Raw genomic sequence first — 27625 nt, forward strand, 5'->3', positions numbered from 1 at the left:
CAGATTCCAGTTTACGAAGTCATTAGTACATGTTTTTTGCTTGATTGCAATCTATTTATCTTGCCCTAAAGAACCATTCAGCTGCATGTGCACAACAAGTTATAAATGCAGTCTATGTCCCCTTTTTCTCAGGTTGAATTGACACTCTCTATGAAAAAACTCTCCAAACCAGATTTAAAATACGACGGTCACTATGTGGCTCTGTTTTTAGTGGATGATTTATGCTGCAAGTGATACTATGGCTCTTTCCTGGGCTAATGCCTCAGACCTGTGTTACTTTGAGTGCTATGTCAGCAGCTCGAACATTTCGATGATTTCTCTTTTTGCTCACCTGCTGTCCCTATGTTGTGACTTGATACCATGCTGCAGAGTTTGCTGAAAAGATTTATGTTTTTTTTCTTTGCTTGTCTTTTTAGATTATGAATTTGCAAATGGCTGCCATGCCCCTCTGTGGAGACAGTTGCATGGTGAGATTTGTTACCTTGTAATTGAGCCTTGTGACACTGAGGACCTCTACATCACCTGCAGCACCACTGGAGTTTTTCTCAATGGGGTAAGACTAGGAAGATAAAACACTGTAACATTTGATGTAGTATTGATCCCTTTCTCTCTGTGAGAAAGCGTTCAGGGAGGTTACTTATCAAGAATGAAACCACCTTTCTGGCAAATAATTTCTGATTCATTTTTGTACAATCAGTTAAGTGGCAGTGATTTCACCTGTGTATGTTATTGTGCTCCAGTGCTTTAGAAAAGATTTATTCTGCTCTTCAATCATAAATCTTGAATGTAGATATGAGTGCATGGTGACCTGAAGTGTGAATAACAGTCTGAGCCACACAACTGCAAAGTTACACAACAGGAATAATATGCAAGGCGTACTGACCAATGCAATGTTCCTACAGTATTTTGGTCTCATGTTAACCAAACACATGATCAGTGATCCAAATGTAAACAAAATCTAGATGACCAAAATTCAAAACATAGCATATAAAGTAGCGATCCGTTTCTGTTTGATGTCAGGTAATAAACTTTTTTTCCCATTTTCCATCTTTCATTTATGTAACTAAGTAAAAGTCTCTCTGAGATTAAAATCTTTTTCAAGAGACACCTGGGCAAGTGGACAGCATAAAAACACTGTAACAGCAATAAATCAAACAACATAAACAGATTGACAGCTGTCATCTGCCACAAAAGAGTGTAGACAATATCCAGTTAAGATGTATAAACAGTTATGAGTTTCCAAAACTATTAAAATTAAGTAAAAACAATACATTTAGTACCAAAGACTCTGTCCAAGAGTGCTATTTTCCAGAAAAATGAGACTGACTTGAGTTCACCACGATTAATTGCCCCTGACAACATTAAGTCCCATGTACATTCTTCCACCTGGAAGGAGCAGCATGTTTAAAAGCTTTTTTGTGCCCAACTTTGTCCTAACTGGAGAAACTGACATCTGTAGAGCATTGTGAGAACACAGACGAGATTGGTTTTGATTTCGACATATACAGTATATGTATACAGGTGAGGAGGAGCTAGGCTATGTAGAGATGTATATATAGCAGTCAATGCTTGTACCTGATACATCTACTTACTTACACTGGTGTGCAAGATAATTGCATCTAGTGATAAAATGTAGGGCACGGTAGTATACTGGATCCAACATAGGTGCATTCAAGAAGAGCAGATCTCCATAATCTTAGACATCATGGAGGTCTGCTTTGTCTCCATAATTACTATGTTCCATCAATCTAAGACAAATTTAGAAAATTTGAACTTGTCTGTGGACAGTGACCAAATTTAAGTTGTTAATGTTTTCTGATGTAGTTAACATACTGTAATAAATATTTTTATCTGCAGTAAAACATTTAAATTGATAAATATGTCACACTGGAAGATAAACATATGTATCTATAGAGCTCCCAAATACTTCCAAAATGTCAGGAATCTCTTTAAATGCGTTTCCAATCATTTCTTAGATAGGATTTTGCAGTCTGCAGCACGTTTCACTTTCTCAGTGACTTTGCTGACAAGTTTCCTGTCTCTGTTTCTTCACCTGGAAATAGTTCAGCCAAGGCGAAAAAACTACAACTGAAAACCAAATCGGTGACATTGATGCAAAAGAAACCTCAAAGAGCAGTAGTGTCTTAAACCTAATTTAGTGGTTTACATGGTTTTACACTTCCTCTTGGAGCCTGGCTAGAGATACTCTGAGCCTTCTAACCCCAGCTGTTCCGGCTGACATGTGGGTCACATTATAATTGTGGTTTTTGGGATTAATGAGGCTGTTTTTCACTTTGTTTTCACAGGGCATAAAACACGAGGGGGCGGAGAGTGGCTATGAGCGAACAAGTGATATGTACAAAGACCTGGTAACACTTCTGAAGAGCCGATCTCCATATTTTGCTGAGAACATAAACAAGCAGGTACAGGCAGATGCAATTATCATCAACATATTAAAACCTCCTTTTTGTTGCCTTCACTTTCGGCTCTCAAAGCAAAGTTGTGTGGGTGTTGAAATGCCTCTTTGTCCCATGAACAAGGTCCTTCTCTCTAAACCTCTGATTTGATCACTGATGCTGTGTGAGTCATATTCATAAACAGACTTTGGATTGTGTAATCAGTGTCTGTGCTGTTCCACGCTAGTGAGCTAGTGTCTGGTTGTCACTGTGACGAAAAATTTCTGAATCAACCTCCTATGTGTTCCAACATCAAAAAGACTGAGCCCCATACCACCCACCCCCTTCACACACACACACACACACACACACACACACAGACACACACACACACACACATTTATAGACAATGAAGTATGGATCATTTATTCTGTAGTGCCATTTCCTGCTTTAGTAATTTGATGACATAACAAATCACCTCAATAATATTTTCCAGCTGCTCTCAAAAATCTGTTAATCATTTGAAAATATGAACCTTTTTTTTTCTTGCTCATGCTGATGTTTGTTGGAAAATGTGGTATAATTACGAGCTCATCAGAGCCTTTAACGACCACTTACTGCTCACTGCCGGATATTGGTTCTGTGTATTAAAGAGGGGAAAGGCAATTGTGTAGTCTAGTCTAGCAGAGCCTTTTTTTTAAAATCATTGTATTGTATATTTTTTTGTTTTTGATTTATTACGGTGTCAGTTTCAGAAAATACTTTGCAAATATGATGAAAGGCAATATTATTTTCCCACTGTGGAAATTATACTCTGAAAGCAAGAATCAATAGTCTGCTTCAGTAAAGAATTGTCTATTAGGGTTGACATGCAAACGTATTTTACCCAATGATCTTTCAAAACTATTTGACTTCTAATGGGCCAGATAATTTCACTGAAATATTCTGCATGTGAAGTGCCTTTGGGACAAAAGTCAACAGAAATATTTTAACTAAATTAAAAAAGACTTTTTGAATTGTCCAAAGAGATTTTCCATGCTAAGGTTTATTTGGACAGCTACTGCAATACACTGACTGCTGTAAGTTGTCTCTGACAGCCATCAGTGCTCATTCTTTTTTAACCACAATAGCAGCATGGCTGCATTGGTTGCAATGTCAGACAGAAATATCTCAACAACTACTAGCAATAGGGACGGACTGCCATGGTCCCCAGAAGATGAATCCCAATGACTTTGATGACTTTTCCTCTTTTCCAACCCAAGCAAGTTTTCAGTTATCCATTGAAATATTGCAGCATCTACTAGGTGGATTGACACAAAATGTGGAACAGATATTTATGTTGGCCTTGGGAGGAACTATAATAACTTTGGTGATCCACCGATTTTTCATCTAGTGTTGTTATCAGGTTAAAATTTTAATTTGTCCAGAACTGCAAAACTGATATCATTCATCCGCATCAGTCTCAGCTGCACTTGTATGAAGTGCTAATGAGTGAATGCTGGCATGCTAACATACTTAACTGAGCTGGTGAATGTGGTAAACTATGTGCCTGCTAAACATCAGCATGTTAGCTTTTCCATTCTGAGCATGTTTGCATGATGACATTGACATTTAGCTGGTGTGGCTGTGCTACACAGCCTAGACTCAGGCTGTGTGTGCAATTACTCCCTATTACCCTCCACCATTTTTTTCGATTATCTAGATTATCAGTGTAAAATGTATGCACCTCAAAAATTCCCACAACGAAAAGAAAAGAAATAGTTCCCATTGCAAATACTTCCACTTTTTACCGACAATCCTGCAATGCACTTTATTTTATGAATGCAAAAACATATGTGTGACTTTGTACCTCTGTGATGGTGCGAAATGATGATTTAAAAGTGTCAGAAATCTCAGTTTACTGCCCTTTATAGCATAAACTGATGAGTGTCTATCATACAGCAAGTAGTGAAAAGTGAAGAGAAAGTTATTTCAGACAGCTTTAGTGTTTCTGCATTAACATACAGAGTCTTTATGGTGCATCTCATAGCTATAGAATAGCGCTTTCCTTGAAATTGTGATTTGTCCGTGCGATTCTTTAAAGTAGGTGATAGATAATTATGTGAAACCAGGTTCTTTAAGGCTCTAATAAACAATCAGGTAGTGCCAGGCAGAGCTGTGTAAAAAAAGACATCCAGGCTTTCATGTTTTATGAGTCCTGTGTGAAGAGTGATGCCTCGAGTCTGGACAATCTAAAAATGACAGACAGCCGCAGTAAAAATAGCTGTGAACGAATTTGTAGAGGCTTAAATCATTGTCATGGATTTTTTTAAACTCTTTGACACGTGTCCGTATTGCCCTGTAACTTTTATTTCACTCTCACTGCTGAATATTTTCTCTCTGCCTGTGCTTGAGCTAATCACCCCCTAAAAACGCACTGCTTAGAAATTAGTTTGATCGATGACAAAATTAAATGGTGCTATTTGCATCCTATATCTGAGATATTAAGTAATTGCAGTCATTCTTATTGACATCATTCACTCCAGTTTGAATTTGAAAACATTACAGCAGAAGTGTCTGTCAGAAACACAAACTCACATCGCTCTGGCTCAGCTCCATAATTGCAACATGGAGAGTCCAAAGTTGGGGGTGGGGGTGATAGCCAAAGATAACAACACCTAATCTCCAAACATATCTGCTTGTTTCCAATGTGAGGAAGCAGGTCTTTTTCAACAGTTCTATTAGATTAGACAGACTCAATCAGATGAACAGAGGCAGCCAAAGGAGACGAGGGCTGCAACACAGGGAGGAAGCAGACTCGCCTTCTCTCTCCAGTGTTGTGGATTTGTTTTGACATCACAGCGTGATTGGAAATTGGACATGTGGTGCATTTGCATGCATAAGACACTCACTGAAAAGTAAAAACTCCCTGGGTTGTGGATTTGTTTTTGTTATTCACATCCTGAAATTAATATAGACTGTCTCATTGTCATAATCAGTCAGTTGAAATGGCTTGAATCCTGCCACTGACAGATGTTTTACGGCCAGTGGCTTCAGATTTGCTTCCCTGCTGATTTTCCATCAGTATGGATCAAGTAATTAGAAACAATCCTCCCCCGAACATATGTAAATAGTTGGGGTTTAGGTTTTAGTAGGTGAATGCTTGGAAAAAAGACAAATGTATACATAAGTGCGAATAATTGAATGTCACCTGCTATAAAAATGTATTGTGAGTGTAGAACTGCAGGCGTCAGTCTGAGTTAACACAGCATTTGTCTCCAAGCTTATAGTGTTTTCAGCTGCAGAAAGGCACCTGTAATAGGATGTTTTACTGTGGCATGTCAGGGACTGTGTTCTGTTCCCTTCAGCGTATACACATGGACTCTGTCCATTTCACATATAATAGAATTAAAGAAGGTTGGTTAGCCTAATAAATCCAGACTGTGGGTCTGTGGTTGGGTGAATTGACTTGTATGTTTCCAATAGCAGGTCACTTTGTGTTTTATGAAAAACAAGTCTTTGGAAAAGTGATTGGGCATGCTTGGCTCCAGCTTGTGCGTGAACACAACCCATAGAAATGCATCTTAATTCTTTTTCCCTTCCCTTAAAAATGTTGAGCCCCTAACAGCCAGTGACAGCCCGAGCTATTTCTGCAGAGCAGGTGTCTGTGATTAAATATTCTCCTGCCTGCTAACCATTCATATGTGTCTTATTGGCGTTTGTGTATAGGTTGTAAAGTTTGGTATAAAAGCTTTCAGAGCTTTAAAAAAAAATCATAACTGAATAGCAGTGACACAAAGGCATTGCTTTGTCTGTGCCATGCTGCAAGGTTTTAGGTGGAGGAATGTACAGAAACAATAAACTTTTTGATATTGTTCAGCCAATTAACAGATGGGGTCCTACTCTGTGTAAAGCACTGGGAAAGTGTTATTTAATTCCAATACCTCAATAAAGGCTGAATTGTTATGCACTCCTGCATAATTTTGAGCAGGAGCTTTTTTATGTTTTTCATATGTCACTGATACTGTTCTGTTGTTTTAATATGTCTCTTCTTGGAGTGAAATTGCCAACACTTTGTTAGGTATGGTGCATGGTTTCACAAGACGCACAAGTGAACATCAGAGGGACTATTTTGTTTTAATACACATCATTTAGAGAAATTTACAACCCAAGTACGTACGGTTTTCAAAAGAAATTTATAGTATACAATCTCTCACCACTAGCATTTTGGTGCAAATCAAGAGTCTTTTTCCTTACTCTTCAGCCTCTGTCTTTTTCCCCTAACCAACAGGATTTTGCAGTTGAACTTCCATCAACACAAAGGATCCAGCATGTGGAATCGGTTGATATGGAGGAACAAGGCCAATCCCAGAGGTCTTACGAGCAACAGGAAAAGAATGTGCATGACAAGGCGAGACAACAGCATACGCTGAACAAGGCAGGCGGCGAGAAGAAATATGAACCATGTCCGAGATGGAAGAATCTTGGTCTCATGTCTCCATGTTGGTATGTGATAATTCCTCGTAAGATGTGTCCTGAAATATCTTCAGCCTACCAAATACTGTGCATGGCGGGGATCCCTCCTGTTGAAAAGGAGAGCTTTAGATGACAGTGATGCCAAGCCTTCGCCACATGTGTTCAGTGTGTCTGCCAGCAGTCACACATTATAAAGAGATGGTTATATGGTTTATAAATTTTAGGGCAAGTGCAAATATTCCCGATTACACAACGATCTGAGTTAATAAATACGTTAACAGTGTGGAAACCCTTTTTGCCCAATTACAGACAAAAAAAACTTGGGAAAAAGTCTTAGAAAAAATCCCCAACAGATCTATCACATATGGTCTTTGATTGATAAATAGATCTAGCAAAGGCTGAGCTGTTGCAGCTGTACCTTGTGATATCTGTACCCATTTGAGGAGAAACTGGCTCATGATAAAAGTATCTCAACCGCTAAAACAAAAAACCCTGCTGAACTCTAGTCTCAAGTTGTTAAATAATGATTATGTTAGAAAAATAACCATTTTCAAAATAGAAGCAGGCATAATGACTCTTATTTCACATCATTACAGTAAAGCAGAGGAAAAGAAATCTGGTAAGAGCTCTGGAGAGGAGAGGTCTGCTGAAATAAAGAGGAAAAAGCCAGGACAAGGAGCCAAGAGCAAGATGAAAGCAGAATTCTCCGTGTCCTCTATACATGGACGCCTGTCCTCCCACAAGATGTAAGTGTGCTGTGTTAGTTCACCTTCATCAAAATCTTTAAGGGCTCTTTCTTTCTCTGCAGGTGGACTAACTTAAACAGTTGGAAGTAGTGAAAGTAGTAGTGAACCAGTAGTGAAACCTGTTGAAACTGTAACCTGCAAATATATTAGCTCATGTGCTGAACAAGTACCTGTATACCAGCTGCTAGCATCAGAAATCGATGCAGCTGATTCTAGCGGCTGTTCATTGTTTTCTGCTCATCATTTGGTGCACATGCAACAAAGACCTCAGGGTGCGTTCATTCAGTCACAGTTTTACCACACACCACCCACCACGGTGCATAGGCCTGGCAGCTTCATGACAATCTTGCACGGTGTTTATCTTGTTTCTTCCTGGGAAACACTCCCTCATATCAGCTGCCTCCTTCTGATAAAATGTTCCCCTGGAAATGCTATTTGTATGTACATGGGAACTGTTTCTTAGCGGCCCCATATGAAAGTGTACCAAATTTCATTACTCCACAGTGCCCAGTTTTCATGATACCGTTATCCAAGCAGCCCAAGCAACTTTAAAAAGCCATCTGCATTTCTGTTTGCATCAATAGCCTTTCAAGAGTCTTTGCTCTGTATATGATGATGACTCCAGTCTTCCAATGACATTATTCCAGTCTTTATTTTCCTACTGCTTAGATTCTGAGGAAGTTCAAACTTGACACTTGAATTTCAAAATCTTTAATCTGTCTCCTTGTGTGGGATGACCAAGCTGTTTTCCATTTAAAACACCGGAAAACAGATTTCATGATATTATATTCCATCCTTTTGTCTGGCTATTTGTTGTCCAGTTATTACACTGTCCAACACCTCGACAGATTATTATCTGCGGTCAAAAGTGCACTGGTATCTGCTCTTTTTTTTGTTCAGTAAGACCCCAGCAGGAGCCATGCCAGTGGAACTTTCCAGTGAGAGTTCACTGGAGAGTGAGGAGGAAGAGGAGCAGTCAGAGCGTCGTCCGGAGAATGACACAGATCTGCCCTCTGAATACTGGCAGATCCAGAAACTGGTCAAGTACCTCAAGGTAGGGGAATATCCCCCCTGGACTGTTTCCTTTTTCTAATGGATTTCAAGTCAAAACAGAAATTTTTTACCAAGAGCTGTACGACTGCAGGTGAAGGCAGGCCACAACTAACAGGAGACAGTCCAAGTCCATGCTCCTTTCCTGTCATCTGTACAAGAATTTCGATGGTAACCTGAATCACTTTTCAAATCTCAAAAACCTCATCTCAAAAGCAGAGCATGGAAAAAAATATTTAGTCATGGATATGCAGAAGAGCTTAGGTTAGATGGTGTCATAAAAGTTAATGTTCCAATCACATAATCCCACCTGTCTGGGTTACCTCAGTGATATCAAGGTGTCACTCACTAAAGAAAGAGGATGTCAGATGAAATAAAGTGTAGGTTGCTCCCATTTAAAGCGGCGCTTTGTAGGAAGATGCCTATTGAAGTGGTTGGCTCGGCCTGCGGATTCCTGGTTTCTGACAAAGGCCTGTTTGGTTGCACATGTGAGCTGAGGGAAAGAGCTGTCTGACGGCAGCAGCTGTACTCACTGTTTGCCCACACCGCAGAAGCATAAAAATGAAGCGCGCCTGTGATAGGTCTGACAGGGCATATGGTGAATATTAATGTGTCAAAACATGGAGGGAAAAGAAAAGAGGACAGAAACGCCAATGACCCAGACTGGCTGGGAATACCTCCGACCACTTGACTTCTGAGATTACTCTGCCTCACTATTATCTGTTTATCTGGGCAATATCATGTAGACAGATTATATTAAAACAGACTGCATTCATTTCATTTTGACAGGAATCTGTTTTGTTGCAAGTTGCAAACTATCCTTTTCTGTTCCACAGTAAAAATCCCTTAAATGCTGCCTCAATTTAAAGAAACTTCAATGAGTTAATGATATTTCAATATGTAGTCATCGTGTACATAACATATTTTTATGTAGTATAGTATTTGTGTTCTTGAGTTCTGTGGCTTGGTGCTAAATAAGATTGGTCACAGTGCAACTGAGTAAATCTTTTATAGAAAATGTTTCTGTAAAGTTCAATTTGAGGTAGATATTTTTAGCTTAGCAAAATAGAATATAATGGAAGGAAATTCCCACTCTAAAAGCAGGCCGCTGCTCCCTTCCAGAAAGGAAAAAAAAAGATTTAAACGATATGAAAGCGGCAAATTCAGATAAAAAAAACCTCACTGGTTTGTGTATTTTATACTTTTCAGTGGGATTGTAAGCTTTAGGGTTGTGTGTGTGTTCCTGCTTCAACAAGATGCAGCACTGCAGTAACCAACATGTCCCAGCGTTCTATCTCTCTGGAAACCACACAGCACAGTTATTTATGGGGTTTGTCCAGTAGTCATTTTATAATATCATTACCATCAGACGCTGAAACTTACCATGAGCCAAGTTAAATATCTGTTTTATTTTAGGAGGAGATCTTTTTTCCCCTTTTCCCTTGCACTATAGACAGCCGTTTGTACTGTGGGAAGTTTAACACTTTGGTAAAGCGACACATGGATGTTCTGTTTTGTGTTTTAATGATATTTATGTAGGAATATTTGCCTAGGGTTCCAATGTGTTTGCTTTTATACCTGTATGACTGGAGATCTGCGCCTATAAAATGGTGACATGGTTTCTCACAAAATCCAGTGTGCACATTAAGTCCATGGCTACACACACAGGTTTATATGTGTGTGATTGTGTGGGTGCACTGTATGTACTGTATGAGATGTCTGTAGCGTACTGACATGGGGAATGAATTTTAACATATTTCACCTTCCTTATTCCAGTCTGTAATGCATCAGTGCCACAGTATAAACAAACAGTTTATCATACTTTATATTGAAGAGTTTATATATATGTAGGCTGTATAAGCTGTCAGTAGATTATGGAAACAAGAAAAGCTTAGTTACAACTTTGCTAAGAGAAAGGTCAAAGAGTTAAATGATTGTTTTACTGGTCAAACCTAAAAAACTTCACATGGTAACTTTAGCAACTAAGCCAAAAATGTCAAAATGTGTTTTGTCTGTGTTTAAAAACAAAATTCACCAGCTGCTTACAGTTAGGTTGGCCTGTGGCTTTCCAAACACAAAACAATTTTCATATTCGCACAGATATAAATATTATGTCTGATATACAATATGTTACTGTTTAACAGGTAAACATTTCAACATTTTCTGTTGTAAACATTTTCATAATTGGCCTTTTTCAATTTTCTTTTTTTTTCTGAGGCAATGGTTTTTTTCTCATCTTTTTTTTTTTTAGTCATCAGTTACAACTAAAGATTCATGAAACAGCTTTAAAAAGTGTCACCATTCATTCAACATTTCTCCAGAGCTTTAAAACTGTGCTCCTTTTATTATAAATTGACCTGAAGTGTAAAAGTGTTAAAGATTAACAAGATGATCTGGGTGTTTTGGGCTCAGGTTGCTCCCCCTCTGCTGGGCAGTCATAGTACTACTGCCCTGCTCTTCTCTCATCAGAAACCTTCTACTGAACGTTACAATGACCTATTCCTGTCTCTACTGAACAGCAGCCAGAATCAGCTCATTTTCGAAAAAAATGAATAAAAAAATTCAACTGTAGCTAATTGTAATTATGCTCAAAATAATTAGGCATTTTCACTGCTTTAAAAAAATAACTATAACACTCAATGAAAACATTTAATATTTACTGCTTGTAGTGCATTTACTATGAGTCTGATCTGGATAATTTACTCACAAGAATAACTAAAACATTTCATTCTCATGAGTTAAGAAACTTTTCAACTAAAAGGTCTGACTAGACATTTGCTCAGCATGCACTGCACTCATTTTATGACAGAAGGGCCTATTAAGTGATCAAGTTTTATGTTGTCGGAGATCTTATGTCAAATATGAAGTAAGGAACAACCAGTAATCATTCATTCTGTCCCTACAGTACCTTTCCTATAATAGAGCAGGAGTTTGGGTTTGTTCTTTTCATTAGTAGCCTTCCCTCTCAGTATGCTGTAGACTGCAGAAACGTATGAAACCCCATGCATCCTCTGTGGCTCGACCTCTGCCAAGACCCAGTACTTCTCTCTTACACTGAGCTCCATGAAGCACTGGCAGTGGCCCGAGTCTACCTGACATACACACTTATGGATCTGAGCACTTATGCTCAATATGCAGGTCCACCCTTGTTGGCATGAGGTCCAAGCCACACACACACTTGTGCACAAAATATACACAAAAAAACTCCATTAAGAAAAGGGCCTGAGGTCAACAGGGTATCATTTACAGCCCTATTAACACTATCCCTGCTCCCACATGCTTAGTGCTGTGATTTATAGGCCTGGAGTGGCTCAGGCAGGGTAGTCTGTGTCTGAAGAATCCAGTCTGCTACTGCAGAGGAACCAGACTAGAATAAGACCTCCATTCAGTAGAGTGAAGGCTTCAGCTATTTAGTAGCGCAGGCTGAGACACCTGCAGTAAACGAAGAGACAAAATGCATAAAGCATCTTTAAGTGGGTGATATCAAGTTCACCTCATGAATAGAATTCAATCCTTCATACTTCTTAATCTCTTTTAAAACCACTTTTGATCATGTAATTCCATCAGGCAAGGGGATAAAGCATTTATACAGTCACCTATAAAATCTTCTGTCCCTCCATTTTACTTAAGTGATTTTTATTATTTATATTTATTTTTCAGCCATGCTAGCAGCGAGAATCTGTGGTCACTTGGTTCGCCACTTTGGTCCAGAAAAGATTTGGTACAGACATTCATTGTCCCCTGAGGACGAATCCAGCTGACTTTGCTGATTCTCTGAATTTTCCTCCAGCGCCACCAACAAATGAACATTTGCACTTATTTGGTGAAATATCTTGACATCTACTGGATGGACTGGCACAAAATCTTGTACAGATGTTTATGATTTCCAGATGGTGTGTACTACTGACTTTGATGATCCCCTGATTTTTTTTAGTGCCACCACCATGGGGTTCACATTTTTGGTTCATGATGAAATGTCTTCTCTATTGAATGGATTGTTACCGAATTTTGTAAGATAGTCTTGGTTCTGATAGGATGAATCCTACTGACTGGTTTTGAGGAAAACATCTTGGCATCTATTGGATTGAATGGTGTGAAATATACAGATAATGGTACAGATAATCAAGCTCCCTAGGGCTGTAGTTCTCAAACTTTTTCACTTCAATGACCCCTAACCTAGACCATGAATTCCCATTGGATAAGATTTTGTCTCAGGGGCTCTATCTGAAATGATTTTTGCTTTTAGATGTTTTATTATGGAGCATGAAACAAAATGGTCAAACATTCTGTTATTGTATATTTATGGATGGATTTATAGTGGAAATAAATTATTCCCCTTTTCGCTGGGGACCCCAAGGAACCCCTGGGACCTGGGGGTCCTCAGGACCCACTTTGGTTTTTGACCAAATGCTTTCGACTTGTACCAACCTGTACTAACATGGTGAACCTGGTAAATAACACTCTCACGTTTGAATCTGCATTGTCGTCATGTTATCCTGAAGATGTTAGCCTTTAGCTCAAAGCACCACAGTGCCAAAGTACCTAAAGGAGCTGCAAACATTCTTCTGCATTCTTATTCTTGTTTTCCATTAGGCAAAATTCACTTAGACATTCATCACTGCTGTTAGCAGCTGCCAGTGTCTTGGGTAGTAGAAGCTGACTCACGTTTATTTAGCAGACCTATAAAGATACATTTCATTTTCATGATACCTCATGTATAAAAAGAAAATTAACTTAGCATTGCTAGTATGTATTGATGATTGAAATCCCAAACCAGCAGCTCATGGCATCCATTATCTGCTATGATGCTGCACAGATATTAAACTACTTTTTGAATTTCTTGTTCAGAGGTCGAACAGTGATTGAATTCATTCCACTAGGAGCATCTGCCCCTATCACGCTCAGAGAGAGTGAAAGATCTTTCACCATAAAAGATTGTCAGATGTTGTCAATGTTTTAAAGAATGTCGACAATACTTCAGGACCAAAGCTAACAAAAATGAAAGCATATGATCTGTTTTCTGTTCTCTCAGCTATCACCCCTAAACATAGCTTTTTTTTTTTTTTTTTTTTGCTGTTTTTACAAGGTAGGAACTGCGCCCGCTGAATCCTTTGAAGAGTGAGAACGGAGGAGACAAAGGAAGCAGTAGATCCACTGCTGTTAATGGGCAAATGGTTCACATTTAGGCAAGCGTCATGATATGGAGAACATGTGGGCATTATCCTGCTGTGTCAGAGCTCTGCTTTGTGAGGGAGATATGATCAAACACCACTTGAAACTTTGGTAAAGGCCTACGCTGATGAGCCATCCCGTCCCATAGCTGCATGAAACAGATTACTGCCCCAGCTTTCTATATAGTGATGGGCTATTTTCTACTTATGTGGGTAGCTGATAGCAGGACATGTTGCATTCTTATGTTTGGTTGAAATATTCTATTTGGCCCTGAAGTCTCAAGGAGTTTGCGAAGTGTGCAACTAATAAAGGCATATAAAGCTTGGAACAGTGGAGGCGTCCTTGAATCCACTAAATGAGAATTCTATCTGTGGCACATTTAAACCACTGCAAAAAAGAAATAATATTTGATTGTTCACTTGCCAGGAGATTTTGGACTGGATGTTTCAGTGTCACATATCAAAGCCATGTAGCAGGTCTAGTATTACAGCAGCTAACTCTTGCATTTTCATGCCATGAACCTCTGTTTTATCTGACTACTGATTTTTTCCCCCTTGCGTGATCAAAACCATTGCATGTCAACAAAGTTTTTTTACGCAACTGCATATGATACAGACTAAATATGGTAATATAAAAACACTACTGCTGCCTGCCTGGACAGTACTTAAACCATCTCAAAGCACCAATGCTAAGACTGGTATTTTAAGTGTCATAATGCTGTCAACAACTGTCCACAGCTTGGACTTTATGAGGATTTATTCAGTGTGAGCAGAATCTGAAAACAGACGAAAAGTATTTAGATACTAAATTTGGAAAACAGTAAAATGGAGGCAGGTTTGCTGCGACTACTGCACATGTCAGGATTTGACAACATATGCCCTATTTTAAATCTGTATTGTTTTTTTATTTAGTCATCATCATAGTTAAGTGAAACCTTTTTTGCCCCGTGTGTAGGGGGATTGGGCCTTTAAATCAGGGTTTCCACACTAATAGTATTCTTTTTACCTTAAGGGGAATGTCTAATGGTTTCTGAGCTTGACATTGTTGTCAGAGCTCAGTGCTCTGTTAGCAAATAATTTCTTTCCATCAGCGTTTATCACCACAAAGCTAAACACTTACCAGGCTGTGGTATAAACAAAACAACCCCAGCAGGAGTGGTATTATGGGGGAGGGTAGGGTAATGGAGGGAGGTCTTTATTCTCCTCCCTCACCCAAATGTCTGTTTGATGTTTAATTGTCTCCTCTCCTCTTCCTTTTTCATTCCCAATTTTAATTCATTCATGTTTGCCATTATTATTTCAGGGAGGCGACCAGACAGCCACTGTGCTCACTCTTTGCGCCATGATGGACTTTAATTTGATGCAGGAGACATGCCAGCTGGCCATCCGGGATGTAGGTGGCCTTGAAGTCCTCATTAACTTGCTGGATACAGATGAAGTCAAATGCAAAGTGAGTAGCTGTGCCAAAGCTGGACCTGGATGGCCTGCAGGCATGAACAGAGCCGTCCGTGTGTGCCAGCCTGTGTTTTAGTTACAGAAACACTAGTAGTGGGTAGAGTGCCTTTAAAGACACAGTGTAGCAATTATTCTCCAGTATGCCTAATGACATGTGTGGGTGTTTTTTTTTTGTTTTTGTTTTTTTTACCTGCTTTTATTATTATCATTTATTATTAGACGGGCCTCATGTTGGCATAGCTGTAACAGTTTCCATTAAATTAAACTATCACTTTCACAAGTTTTGTACTTACTGTTAATGTTTGCAGTGTGTGTGTTTTATGATTAGATTGGATCTCTGAAAATCCTAAGAAAGATTAGTCACAACGTGCAAATCCGTCAGACCATTGTTGACATGGAAGGTCTGCAGAGCATCGTGAGGATTCTGGACTCACCAGTCATGGAACTCAAGGCCTTAGCTGCTGAGACTATCGCCAACGTGGCCAGGTTCCACAGGGCGAGGAGAACCGTCAGGCACTATGGCGGTATAAAGAAACTGGTGAGTATAAGGGCAGAAAAATGTAAATTCAGGCTAGTGTAACATGATCTCTGTGCAGCCAGCATGGAGTGCAGCAGAGAAAACTGCAGACCAGAACCTGATCTTTCTGTATTGGCATTATTGAAAAAAATGGTATGCATGCAGATTTTCCATTAAAATACTTGTCAGTTTATGTCTGTCTCAGCTAGTTTGTGATTTAATACAAATATTTTGTGCTAAACCACAGACACCTTGGAAAGTTTTGAAAAACAGGATGGTTTCTTATTCTGATCTGATCCACAAGTTATGATTACTATTTACTTTTAATTTAAGTGTGTAAAACACATATCCAGACTTGCTGAACTGTTCTGATGTACAGCAAATCAATCATTCACCCATGGCCTTTTCACTCTGTACAGCAGATGCCAGATAGTGGCCCATCCATTTTTAAAAAGCCCCAGAAATGGTGCTGTGGTAAAACAGATAGAATGTCCCTTACATCCTCTGACCTGCATTCATGTTTGTTGACAGAGGGACCTGTGATTAAAGCTTGCATGCCTTGTATATTTTCCTCAGCCCCAAATCGGATGTTCTCATGTGCGAGTCACTCACGTAGGCAGATTAATTTCATGCTATGCTACAAGACCACCTTTGAACTGTGCTGTGGGTAATAGCTTTGCCTACTGTGTTTCACTGGCCAGGAACGATGGATTAGAACACTGAATGATGGCCATAAACCGTCACACTGGGATTTTCAGGCCTAACATTAACATCTATCCTGACAGTTTTCCACTCTTAACATCTCTGGCTTTTTCATCCTTGCAGACTCAGTGGTAATAGAGTTTTAATTATACCCTTAATCACAGCCAACAACTTTCTATTCCCATCCGACACTATCCATTATTGCTCCAATCCTGTAAGCAAACTTTCTTCGAATTTATGTCAAGTTCATCAAGTTTGTGCAAACGTGTGTATGGGGAGGGGGGGGGGGGGGGGAGGGGATTTAACATGTGTGGTCTGCCTGCTGTCTGCGCACATTTTAATGTTTGTGTTTATCCACATGTACGTCTATGTACCCTGTGTCTCTGCTCAGGTAAAGCTGCTGGACTGTGTGCCTAATTTAGCCAACCTGACTGCAACACAGGAGAAGGATGTAGAGGTGGCCCGCTGTGGAGCGTTAGCACTGTGGAGCTGCAGCAAGAGCACCAAAAACAAGGAGGCCATCCATAAGGCTGGGGGCATTCCTCTGCTGGGACGACTGCTTAAGTCGCCACATGAGAACATGCTTATCCCTGTGGTGGGCACCCTGCAGGAGTGTGCCTCAGAGGTGAAGCTGTTAAGACAGTGGTCTGTGAAAGAAGTCTCATTCTATACCTTATCCCTGAAACTATGATGATGTAATTGAAAAGTACTAAATATTTGCAAGAGAGTATGCGGAATAACAATAGACAAACAATGTTATATTTACCTAAATAAACAAAAAAATAGTACATATTTGATGTAATTTAGATAATCTATGTTTATGTTGTGTTGTGTTATGGTTTTGTGTCACAACAGGAGAGCTACAGGATTGCCATTCACACTGAGGGCATGATTAAGGATTTGGTCAAAAACCTAAGCAGCGATAATGATGAGCTACAAATGCATTGCGCCAGTGCAATTTTCAAGGTACCTGTTTTACACATTTCTGCACAGTGTCCTCTTATACTCCCTGTGAAAAATTTAATGAACTGGATAAGATATAAAGCATATGGACTAAAATAATTCTGTAAGATGTCTTTGTCTCATAATTAGACCTAGACTGTATAGGAATTAATATAGATCTTGACCCTGTCTCTTTCAGTGTGCAGAGGACAAGGAAACCCGTGACCTGGTGCGCAAGTACAAAGGTCTGCAGCCACTGGTTTCACTGCTAGGCAAGGCGGACAACAAGCAACTCCTGGCCGCTGCCACTGGGGCCATCTGGAAGTGCTCCATCAGCGTGGAGAATGTGGCTAAGTATGACTAGACTCGGGGGTCTCACCTTATTACCTCTCATTAAAACACATGGACTTACACACACACACACACACATGCACACAGTAACACACACCCAAACTTAACATACCAGACATACAAAAACACATTGTAGCCATATCTTTTCAGATGTATAAATATATGTCTGCAATTAGAGGTAACAGATTAGTATGACTTTGACAAATCACTTAGTGTGCATAAGGGCAGCAATCTAATGAGCCTCAGTGCAGAAGGGGGTTAATAGCAATTAGGCATTTTACCCACATGTGCCCATAACTATTGGAAAATAGGATTGCTGAGCTGATGTGGTTCACAGCAGCCTGATAGTATGTGAATACATTAATAGCAGCAGTGGATACAGAACACAACGGGTAAGCCAACTTGCGTGCATTAGCGTCGTCATGCCATCATCACATATGTTACGTTTATGGGGCTCTCATTCATTCATCACTAGTTGTGTCACTTTTTCCATTTGCATGCTGTTGTCATGTCTCTCTTTCTTTTACCACTGTGTCTGTTTGAAGTGATTATTTGCATAAAATGTTAAGTTTTTGTAAGGATTCTATTAGCTCTGATCTTTTATGTGAGCGTTTGCTAGAATTCAATCTTTTCCACCGTTAACAAAAGCTGAAGTAAATGTGCTGATTTTATAGACTTCAGTGATATGTTAGTCAAGGCCTGTTAGTACCGAACCAGTCGTAGGCATACTGAAAGAATCAGCCCTGAGATGGTGATTTTCTAATGTCAGAAGACGCAGGCTGACAGGGCCTTTAATCATTTGTCATGTAAAGCAGAGGTTTATTTAAGTGTCACTTAGCTTGGTTCTTTCAGCAGTGACATGTCTGGAAGGGTTTTTGACTTGTACTTTAGTTTTCAGATGATTTTTAAGTCAGTAATTTTTCCATTCAAAATAAATAATGCCCACAGACTGTGCCCTGGCAGACCCATACATTTCCTCCAGTGCTCCCTTGAAAGAATGATTTAGCTGTTTATTTTCTTATTCAGTGTGAAGCAGGGGACATAATATATAAAAAACATGCAGTGATTTAATACCTTGGTAAAATATGAATCAATTCAAAACCTTCTCTCTCCAGTGTTGCAAAGAAAGTTATAAGACAATGTCTTTTAATCATTTTTATGATAACAACTGTTTTTGAGGATTAAGTCTTCTTGCTGAGGTGATATTATGTGAAAATGTTTTTCCTCTGACTCAGAAATGCTGTATAGTTCAAATTGCAGTGGAATTCTAAAAATAACAAGGAAAAGGCTCAGTAGCACTCACACAGATCTTTCTGCACATCATATTTTATAACTGACAGAATGATATCCTACATTTAAAGTCTAAGTTAAGTCCTCCCAACTGGAACTGAGTGTCTGCTGCCACATTGAGTTAAGCGAGGATTCCTTTGCAGAGGCAGAAGCATGACGATAACATTCTTTTAAAGCAAGATGGACAGATCACTGTCTATTCAACCCATGTCATGAAAGAAATCCTTTGGGGGAATTTGTTTAAAGGTCCTATGTTTTACACTTGTCTGTTTTTTTTCAATTAAATTAAATTAATTTTATTATATGGTTTTATTTGAAGTGTTGGCATCCATAAGAAGATATATTTGTGGTTTTAAGAACCAAAAACCATCTCAGTGTAGTTTCACATCTCCTCTCCTCATCTCCGCTTCTCTCTGGAGCTGTAGTAACAACAGGTCGGTGAGCCAATCAGAAGAGAGGATCTGAGCCTTGGTAAAGGGTAAAGACTCTACTACAAACCAAATCCTGCAAGGTTGGATGGTGGCTCCAGTTGGGTGGGACTTGGGGCATAGCTGAGGGTAGTGACTACTTTGTTATGACATCACAAAGTTCCAGAAGTCCTGACAGCTGGTTTTAAGGCTCAGTTTCTGAGTACAGGCTCTGTGTGTTTCTCTGTGGACTGAGGCTTTGATACTTTCACAGTGTTAATATAGAACCTAGACCTGCTTTATAATCAAAGAGACATGGACATCTCACTTTATACAAAATGGGGCCTTTAAATGATTACTTAAAGAGAATAATGTGGTTTTTACTTAGACAGTTCTATTTTCATAGTGCAAAATGAAGCTTTTAAAATGGCATATTAATAATTTTAAACAAAAAAAATGTTAAAAAAACAAGAAAGTTGGCATAGATTGAGAACCCTTGGCGTGATGATAAAACAAGTTAACTGCACTGGCCGTGAGTAATGTGGCAGCTTAATATACTTGCTGCCAGTACAGGCCTTGTGCCATATGTAATGACTTGTCACACTGTTGCGATGTAAAATAGTTACGCTACTACTGATAATAACAATAATAGAAATAATTATAATCACATGTGGACCACATTTAGTGACACTTCATTAACAAACACAAAATATCACAACTCTAAATTTAACATGTCATAGAGGTATGTTAGTGAGCTTCCCAAAGGGCTATAATATGAACAGAGTTCTTACTTTGTGGTTTTTTCCCTGTGTGTTGTGTTTTATTTTGTTTTTTTGGATGATGTGGGCAGTTGGGTGTGAATGAAGGTGAAAATTGGCCACCTCTTCAGGAGGAAACCAGCATGATGCACAGCAAATGTTTTTAATGCACACTTGAATGTGTAAGTGGATCTGTTTTTTTGTACTCTCTCGTGCTTATTTGAATCACTTAAAATGTCTAGGTCAGGCAAAAGCTTGGAATGAAGTGACCGAGCCATTACTGTCAAAAAGGAAAGGCTGCTAATGGTGACCGGGTTTTAGGGGCATGCGCTCATTTCAGAATCAATCATAGGCTGAGTGGTGCACTGAAATGAAAATCATTTTGGAATATAGTTTGCTGCAGCAATAATGGGAGGCAGAGAGTGTTTTTTTTTTTTCTCTTTTCTTTCGTTAAGTACATGGTCAAATGAAACAGACCTTGTTGCTCATTGCAAAAAACATGATTTTTTCTTGTTTGTGACTGATGATTTGCATGCTCTGGACAGTATAAGGGTCAGGGGGACCTCCACTCAAGACAAGTAGCAGCATGTGTTATCCATTTACCTGATTAATGATGCATCAAAATGAGAGATGATTGATGCCCTGAAATATAATTACATTCATAAGTTAAGTGTGTTTGTTTAAAGACCACATAAGCTTACGTATCATTTTCATTACAGTGGTGGCTATACCTGAGCCAAGGTTAAAGTATGTGTACCAGGAAAATGCCTTTGTAAAAGTCCTGCTGGAAACACAGAAACATAATTTTGTGCAGATTTATGGATGCATCGATATGTGGTCGCAAGAGCCTGTATACAGAGGTGTTCTGGACACAAAAAAAGCTGTAAAAAACCTTAACAAAAGAGTGAGGGAATAACTTTGCAATGGAAAGTCACAACTGCCAAGACTCTGTTTGCCAGTGTAGTAATGTTTGGGGTCAAGATCGTAGGGTTCGCTTCCAATTACTGACTACCCTTCCATCTTACCTCTGTTCTAGCTCTATGATGAGCAGACCATAATTGTCCCTCCGAATGATACTTCTCCTTACCTCACAAAACTTCTGTGCTCACCCAAGTTATTCACTGCTCATCTGTTTTCTTTCAAACGGATAAATCTGTCTGTTAAATTTCAGGTTAATCGACCACCTATCTCTCTTCGTGGTTATTGCTAAATATCTCAGGGTCCCTGAAATGTCTTACTTTTACTTGGACCTGCCTAAAACCCTTAGTTAGTATATAGGCAGTATTTAAGCTTTCTGCAGTTAGTTGAATGTGACACTAGTGCAGATAGATGACGAAAGGAAAAGGCAGACAATCAATCATAAAAATCTGCTGCACAGAAGCCCCACTGTGGTTCCTGTGTCTTCTGACAGGCTTCCAGTTGTGTGGAGCCTGGTGTTTTCAGTAGAAGCTGCTTCAGGCAGCTTTGTGTAATGTTACTCTTGCCATCACGTAATTACTTGAGTTGGTACTGGCTTAACAAAAATAGACATGACTTACTGTTCATTTATCAAAAGTTGTGTCTGTTATTACAAGATAATTCTACTGTAGTCAACTGCAGATGACACTTCAGTGATGGCATAGGAAAACCATTGTTTTTCTTTATGGTGAATTTCACTGAAGTTAACTTTGGCAGCTCCTCTGTTCATTAGCAGTGTTTTCACTTGCAAGAATAGGCTGTCTGTCGGTGGACCCTGACCAAAACCAAATGACCTTGGCCATCTACAATAGCTCACGGACCATGATGCCAGCAACCGTAACTGTGAATAAAAACAGTCGTAGAACTTAACTGTACATCAGAGGTTTGTTGAGGTTTTTTGCAACCGCATTATATCCCTTTTAAATGTTTACTATAGTTTACCACTCTATAGCACTGGCAAACAAGGCAAAATCACGGCAAAAGAGGGAGGGAGAGTTTCCAAGCCACAGCAAAGCTTCGCTTATGCAAAGTACGTACAAGGGACAACTGTGAGCAGTCGTGGGAAAACTGCCTGTAGCACTGGAATACAGTAAGAGATCTGTGCCCATATGGCTGAGGGCTCTGTAACTGCTACCTGTCACTTCCACCACTGATAGCATTTTTGGCCATGTTAGTGGTGTGGCTCCAGGGATGGCAATGTTGGTCTGTCAGTCTGCCAGTCAGACCACCACTTTGGTCCAGAAAGAAATATCTCATCAACTATTGAACAGATTGTCCCCACTGGGTGAATCATAATCATAACTTTGTTGATCCCTAGTCTTCAAATATAGCATTAGCAAGTCAAACTTTTAACTAAATTTGACACTAACGTTGGTTCGGACACTCATGGTTCCCAGGTGATGTATCCTAAAGATTTTTGTTTGACGCTTCATAGTGCCATGATTGGCATCAAATTTGGTACAGGCCTTCATGTTCACCTCAGGATGTATAACTCTGAACTTTTTCTGTAGCGCCACCATATGGTCAATTTTTTAAATGTATCTAGTACTTTGGTTTATTACTGAATATCTTTCAAACTAATGCCTTTCTCATCATCATCATCCTCAGCTGTACTGTGTGTTCAAAGTTGATAAGCAAATAGTAATAATAACACTAGGAAGTGTTAGCATTTAGCTTAAAGCACCACTGTGCCGAAGCACAGCCTCTCAGCGATGCAAGCACGGCTGTGGACTCTTAGTCTTGACTGACAGCACATAAGGCCAGTTGCTCCACTTGAGTGGATGTGAGTTTTTTAGACACATTCAAATGAACAAGTGCTGCAGACATTACCAGACTTTGTTTATTGCTAATTGCAAATGTTAGCATGCTAGCACTAACATACCTGCTTAAGATCTGCATGTTAGCATTGTCACTGTGAGCATGTTAGCATTTGGTGGCAGCTGAAAGCACAGCTGTGCACACTCTCTCAGAGCCACTACCATGGCTGTAGACTCTTCGTCCTGTTTCTTGTTTATTGATTCCTACTATCAGATGATATAGTAAATAAATCAATGTGAAGTGATCAATTAATATGATCTCTACCTCTCATCCTCTTCTCCACCCTTGGAAGGTTTCAGGAGTACAAAGCCCTGGAGATTCTGGTTGGCCTTCTGACTGATCAGCCTGAAGAGGTTCTGGTAAATGTAGTGGGAGCCCTGGGAGAATTTGCACAGATACCTGCTGGCAAGGCCATCATTCACAAGTGTGGAGGCATCAAGCCACTTGTTAACCTGCTTGCTGGAACAAACCAGGCAGGTTCAATCTTCTCTTCCTGCATACATGGTCATCTCATGTTTAGAACATGTTTCTACATTGATTCATGCATGTACTTTTTATTTGTGTCATTTGCCTAGGCGCTGCTTGTGAATGTAACAAAGGCAGTGGGTGCCTGTGCCACAGACAAGGCTAACATGTCGTAAGTCTCTGTCTCTTCCAGTACATCCAACCAGCTAACATGGTCTTTGGCATTTGCAGTACAGTTTATACAAGGCAAACAGCCCCATGTGAAGTGTCTCTTAAAATGTGATTAGTGGCTCACTCACTGTAATTACTGAATTAGCTCCAAACACATATTCTTGGCCATGTATTGATGTCATATGTTTTGACAAGGGAATGACACAAACTCCTGTACTATTAACCTGTCATGGGCTGATGCTTAAAGAAATCTATGTTCTTTTAATTTGTAATTATGCAGGTAGGTTCCTCTTTCATCCCCAGCTTAATGACAGATTTTTAAAGCTTTGTTTATTGTACCTGCTGTGTTAAATATGGTTGTGGTTTAATTCCTAGTGTTTTACTATAGCTTTGCGGTCACTGTCAAGACTTGAGCTGGTCAGATGAACATACCTAAAGCCCTGCCCTGTCCAAGACTACATGGCTGGGAAAGCACAGTGAACCACAGTCCAGAGCAGTCTTTGTTCTGTGTTCATTTAACCTCACCCTCAATACTGCAGAACATTGTGCCCTCCATCTGTGCCTATTGGTTTTACAAGGCTATTATGAAATACAAGACCCTCCTTAATTAGCACTGAACACAAATACAGCTTAATGTCTGAATTCAAATTGTTAGTTAGCTGTTAATGCTATCATATGAGCCTATTACATTTGTTTGGAGGCAAAAACCCGGGGATGAATAAAAACTGAAGCATGTCAAATAAAGCCACTAACACTGGTAAACTTCACACAAGAGGAAAAGTATTTTACATTGGTTCATCGTGTTCTCCATGTTTTCTCACGGCATAAATTTAGGCCAGACCTTGTAATTTTTCAGCCTTTACACTTAGCTATAAACAGAAAGTTCTTATTTCAATGGCCGCTTTCTGTATGTATTGTGGTGACGGCTTATTTTGGGATGTATATGTGCAGACGTTTGCTGATTTGATTGTTTTGTGCTCCAACCCGACATGGCCAGAGCTATTTTTCACATTCCCAGTGTTTGGCCAGCTGACAAATGTTATGATGATGTATGTATGATACCATACAGTCACCTACAACTTTCCTGTCAGTTAATGTGACTTCATTTTTACCAACAAAAACTTTTTCTCAAATACCACCCTCTGTTGATCAGTGCAATCATTCTCTCATCATCATTCAGATTCAAGTCATCCATAACTACTGGGAGCCCAAAACAAGCACTGATCACTTTCAAGTTTTCCATGAAATACTCATATGTTTGTTTTCATTCTCAGCCAGTAGGCAGTGTGTGGTTAATGACATAGCACTTCCCCCAATGAATCCTGTGTATCTACAAGAACGAACACACGTTGTCTAATGCCTCCAGGGTTTGTGGTCTCCTTCTCTAATCCATCACTGTCAGCTGCAACTTCATTGCTAATCTGTTTCATACCTGCTTCATGCTAAGATGGAGCTGTTTTGGCGGATGATATGACGCTTCACTTTTGTTTTTGGTCCGGATTTAAGAGGCCCCGCACACTGGAATCTGATGTTATGATCCCTCTAGACTGATTTATGTGCAAACGGAAGACAGATGGCGCAGGGGACGTCCCTGATGAGTGTTCGCTCGTTGCCAGTCACGGAGATACTGTGATTAGGGAGTGTTTAAGTAATTATGACAGCATTCAATGTCGGCCTTGTTGGTGGAAGCACACATGGGGAACACGTTACATGTTATTTATACCAGACAACGGGTGCACTGTGGCGTAATTCTTTGGGTTCCCAGACCCTGACTGCAGTTTTGACTACAGTCATGTATACAGCATGAAATACAGCTCATGCTTAAGTAAACTTCACTCAGACCCTATGAAATACAGAGCGACCTGTCTCTGGCTCTGTTTGATTTGGAAAGAGGTCGTCTTTTTGGCTCTGGTTGAAAAACAAGCCACCAACATAAAGTGTAAGTTTGTCTCACTTTCTATTTATAGATGCATGTATGGAGCACTATACGCAGATGTATGCAAGTTAACCTCTGGCCCTAGCATCGCCAAGCTTTTCAGTGGAGAGTGATTTGTGGGAGCAGACAGTGGGTGGGTTTTAGGCCTGGAGAGGAAATGAGCAGGACCGAAGGCAGGTTGTGATGAAAAGCCAATGTTGAAATCGATCGATGCTTTGATCCTGCTTGGCTGTGGTTGTGTTAAGCCTGCTGCTGGCCAGACTGACACAGCAAGAGCTCTAAGAAAAAAAAGTTGTACCTTAAATCTTTCAAGTATGAAATTATGCTCAAAGAAGGATCTAAATGAAATCATAATGTAACACTTTTTTGGTTTTGCTTATTCTCTGTTCATTCCTTTCTCTACTTTCTGACACTGTTTCTCTTTCTCTCTACAGAATCATTGACCAGCTTGATGGAGTCCGCTTGGTGTGGTCCTTACTGAAAAACCCCAGTGCAGATGTTCAGTCCAGTGCTGCATGGGCCCTTTGCCCATGCATTGAGAATGCAAAGGTACAGGACAGTGAAGTATAGAGCTTTTTCCTCTCTCTCTACTGTGTCTCTGGCAGGCCAGCCATTAGGAATTATGGGAAAAAACATTCCAAATAGGGCCTCTCGTCCACACCACATCCTCTGTGTTTGCTGTTGTCAGTCTCACCTAGCTGGATCTCCTACGGCAGCATGTTGGCTGCTGTTCTCTCCAACATCTCCCACCTCATTAGCTGCCATCTCAGCATTGGCTGAAGCCTTGAAAGATTCCAAACAAATTAAATAGTTAGATTCTTCTTCAGTTTACTCTGGTCCAGCCCTGGTCCAGACTTTTTTACGCCTCCTCAGGATGAGCCCTTCGGAGTCTGAAAATATTTTTCAATATTCATGTGTGAGGCAGTAAACATTCAGTGTCAGAACTAAAAAAATTAACATTAACATTTTCCACTTGCACAAGCAGTTGATATTGACTAGGATCTATGCTAGCTGTCTTCTCTGAGGAGAATGTGGGGGAAAGTGTTTTTATATATAAATGATATTGGCAGGGATATAAGTCTGTCAGTAAATGATTGTACTTGATCTCACTGAAGGGTCAACTGTAGACCTATGAATGACCTTTGTATAGGTTCCCCCCTGCGCCTTGGGCTGGGGTCATCTGTACCCTTTGACCCCCCCTGATGGCGAGCCTGGTCTGTGCAAGTGAAGCACACCAAAGGCACAAAGATTGTCTGAAAATCAAAGAGCTCTGCAGAGTTCATGTTGTTTCAGAATAAAGGGTTATCCCACTCACAAAACAGAAGCTTGCTCATATCACCCTGCTTGTCTCTTAAGCTCTTCTTCCAGCCTGCTGCTGCTGGGAGGTTAGCTGGGGCAGAGCTGTGTCAGTGGAGGCTTACATGAATCTCGGGCTAATACGAAGCAGAGAAGCCTCCTTGGCACACTGGGATTGCTGAATTGGGAAGAACGCAGGGAGAAAGACTGAGTAATATCCTGTGGCATGGCTTTTGATTTCCCAGCTGAAAATCTTCCCTCAACATGCTACTAGTTAAAGAGGCACACAATCCACGCATAGAGCACTGGGTAGTCGACAGTTTCTGTGAACCCACTTCTTCATTGAAAACATTACACAAATGGCTTGCAAAAAACCCAGAACATGCCTTTCAATGCAACTTATATAATTTTAGATGTAACTGTGCATAGAAAAAAATTCAGTCAGTCCATAAACTTGATACATTTTCCTTAAAGAAACTTAGTCTTGGTCAGAACTACTGTGCATGCAAACAAAGTTGTATAAAGCTTTCTGTGTCTCCAGAGGGAGCCCTGGGAAGTCTGATAATTGTCAGGTGATGTCACTTGACAACAAGTTTAAAACTGAAAAAAATCTCAGGGTAGGGAGTTAGAAAAAAGACCAGGCCTCTGAAGCCCGTTCTTCATCTCTGCTAGAGGCTCGAGGCTCGAAGCCACTACTAGCCACTACTAGCATAACACACCCAAATCTCCCACTGAACTGTTG

At 39.9% G+C, this 27625-nt stretch overlaps 1 protein-coding gene across 2 annotated transcripts in view; it reads left to right on the top strand.

Annotated features, from left to right (window-relative positions):
- odad2 (outer dynein arm docking complex subunit 2) overlaps positions 1–27625 on the top strand; it is a 39572-nt gene that overhangs the window by 2864 nt on the left and 9083 nt on the right. For both annotated transcript variants that reach the window (XR_011691929.1, XM_071485689.1), the window contains exons 6-18: positions 417–553; positions 2307–2423; positions 6667–6881; positions 7448–7597; positions 8498–8651; positions 15122–15268; positions 15602–15811; positions 16884–17117; positions 17348–17458; positions 17634–17788; positions 23308–23488; positions 23591–23652; positions 26022–26136. Coding sequence is in view for 1 of the 2 variants with exons in the window: in XM_071485689.1 (XP_071341790.1) it covers positions 417–553; positions 2307–2423; positions 6667–6881; positions 7448–7597; positions 8498–8651; positions 15122–15268; positions 15602–15811; positions 16884–17117; positions 17348–17458; positions 17634–17788; positions 23308–23488; positions 23591–23652; positions 26022–26136 (1988 nt within the window). In the remaining variant the exon portion in view is untranslated. The remainder of the gene's footprint in view (positions 1–416; positions 554–2306; positions 2424–6666; positions 6882–7447; positions 7598–8497; positions 8652–15121; positions 15269–15601; positions 15812–16883; positions 17118–17347; positions 17459–17633; positions 17789–23307; positions 23489–23590; positions 23653–26021; positions 26137–27625) is intronic.

The sequence above is a fragment of the Trachinotus anak genome, unplaced genomic scaffold, assembly GCF_046630095.1.
Source record: "Trachinotus anak isolate AG129_WGS33_773 ecotype Australia unplaced genomic scaffold, CSIRO_AGI_Tana_v1 ptg000009l, whole genome shotgun sequence".
NCBI lineage: Eukaryota > Metazoa > Chordata > Actinopteri > Carangiformes > Carangidae > Trachinotus > Trachinotus anak.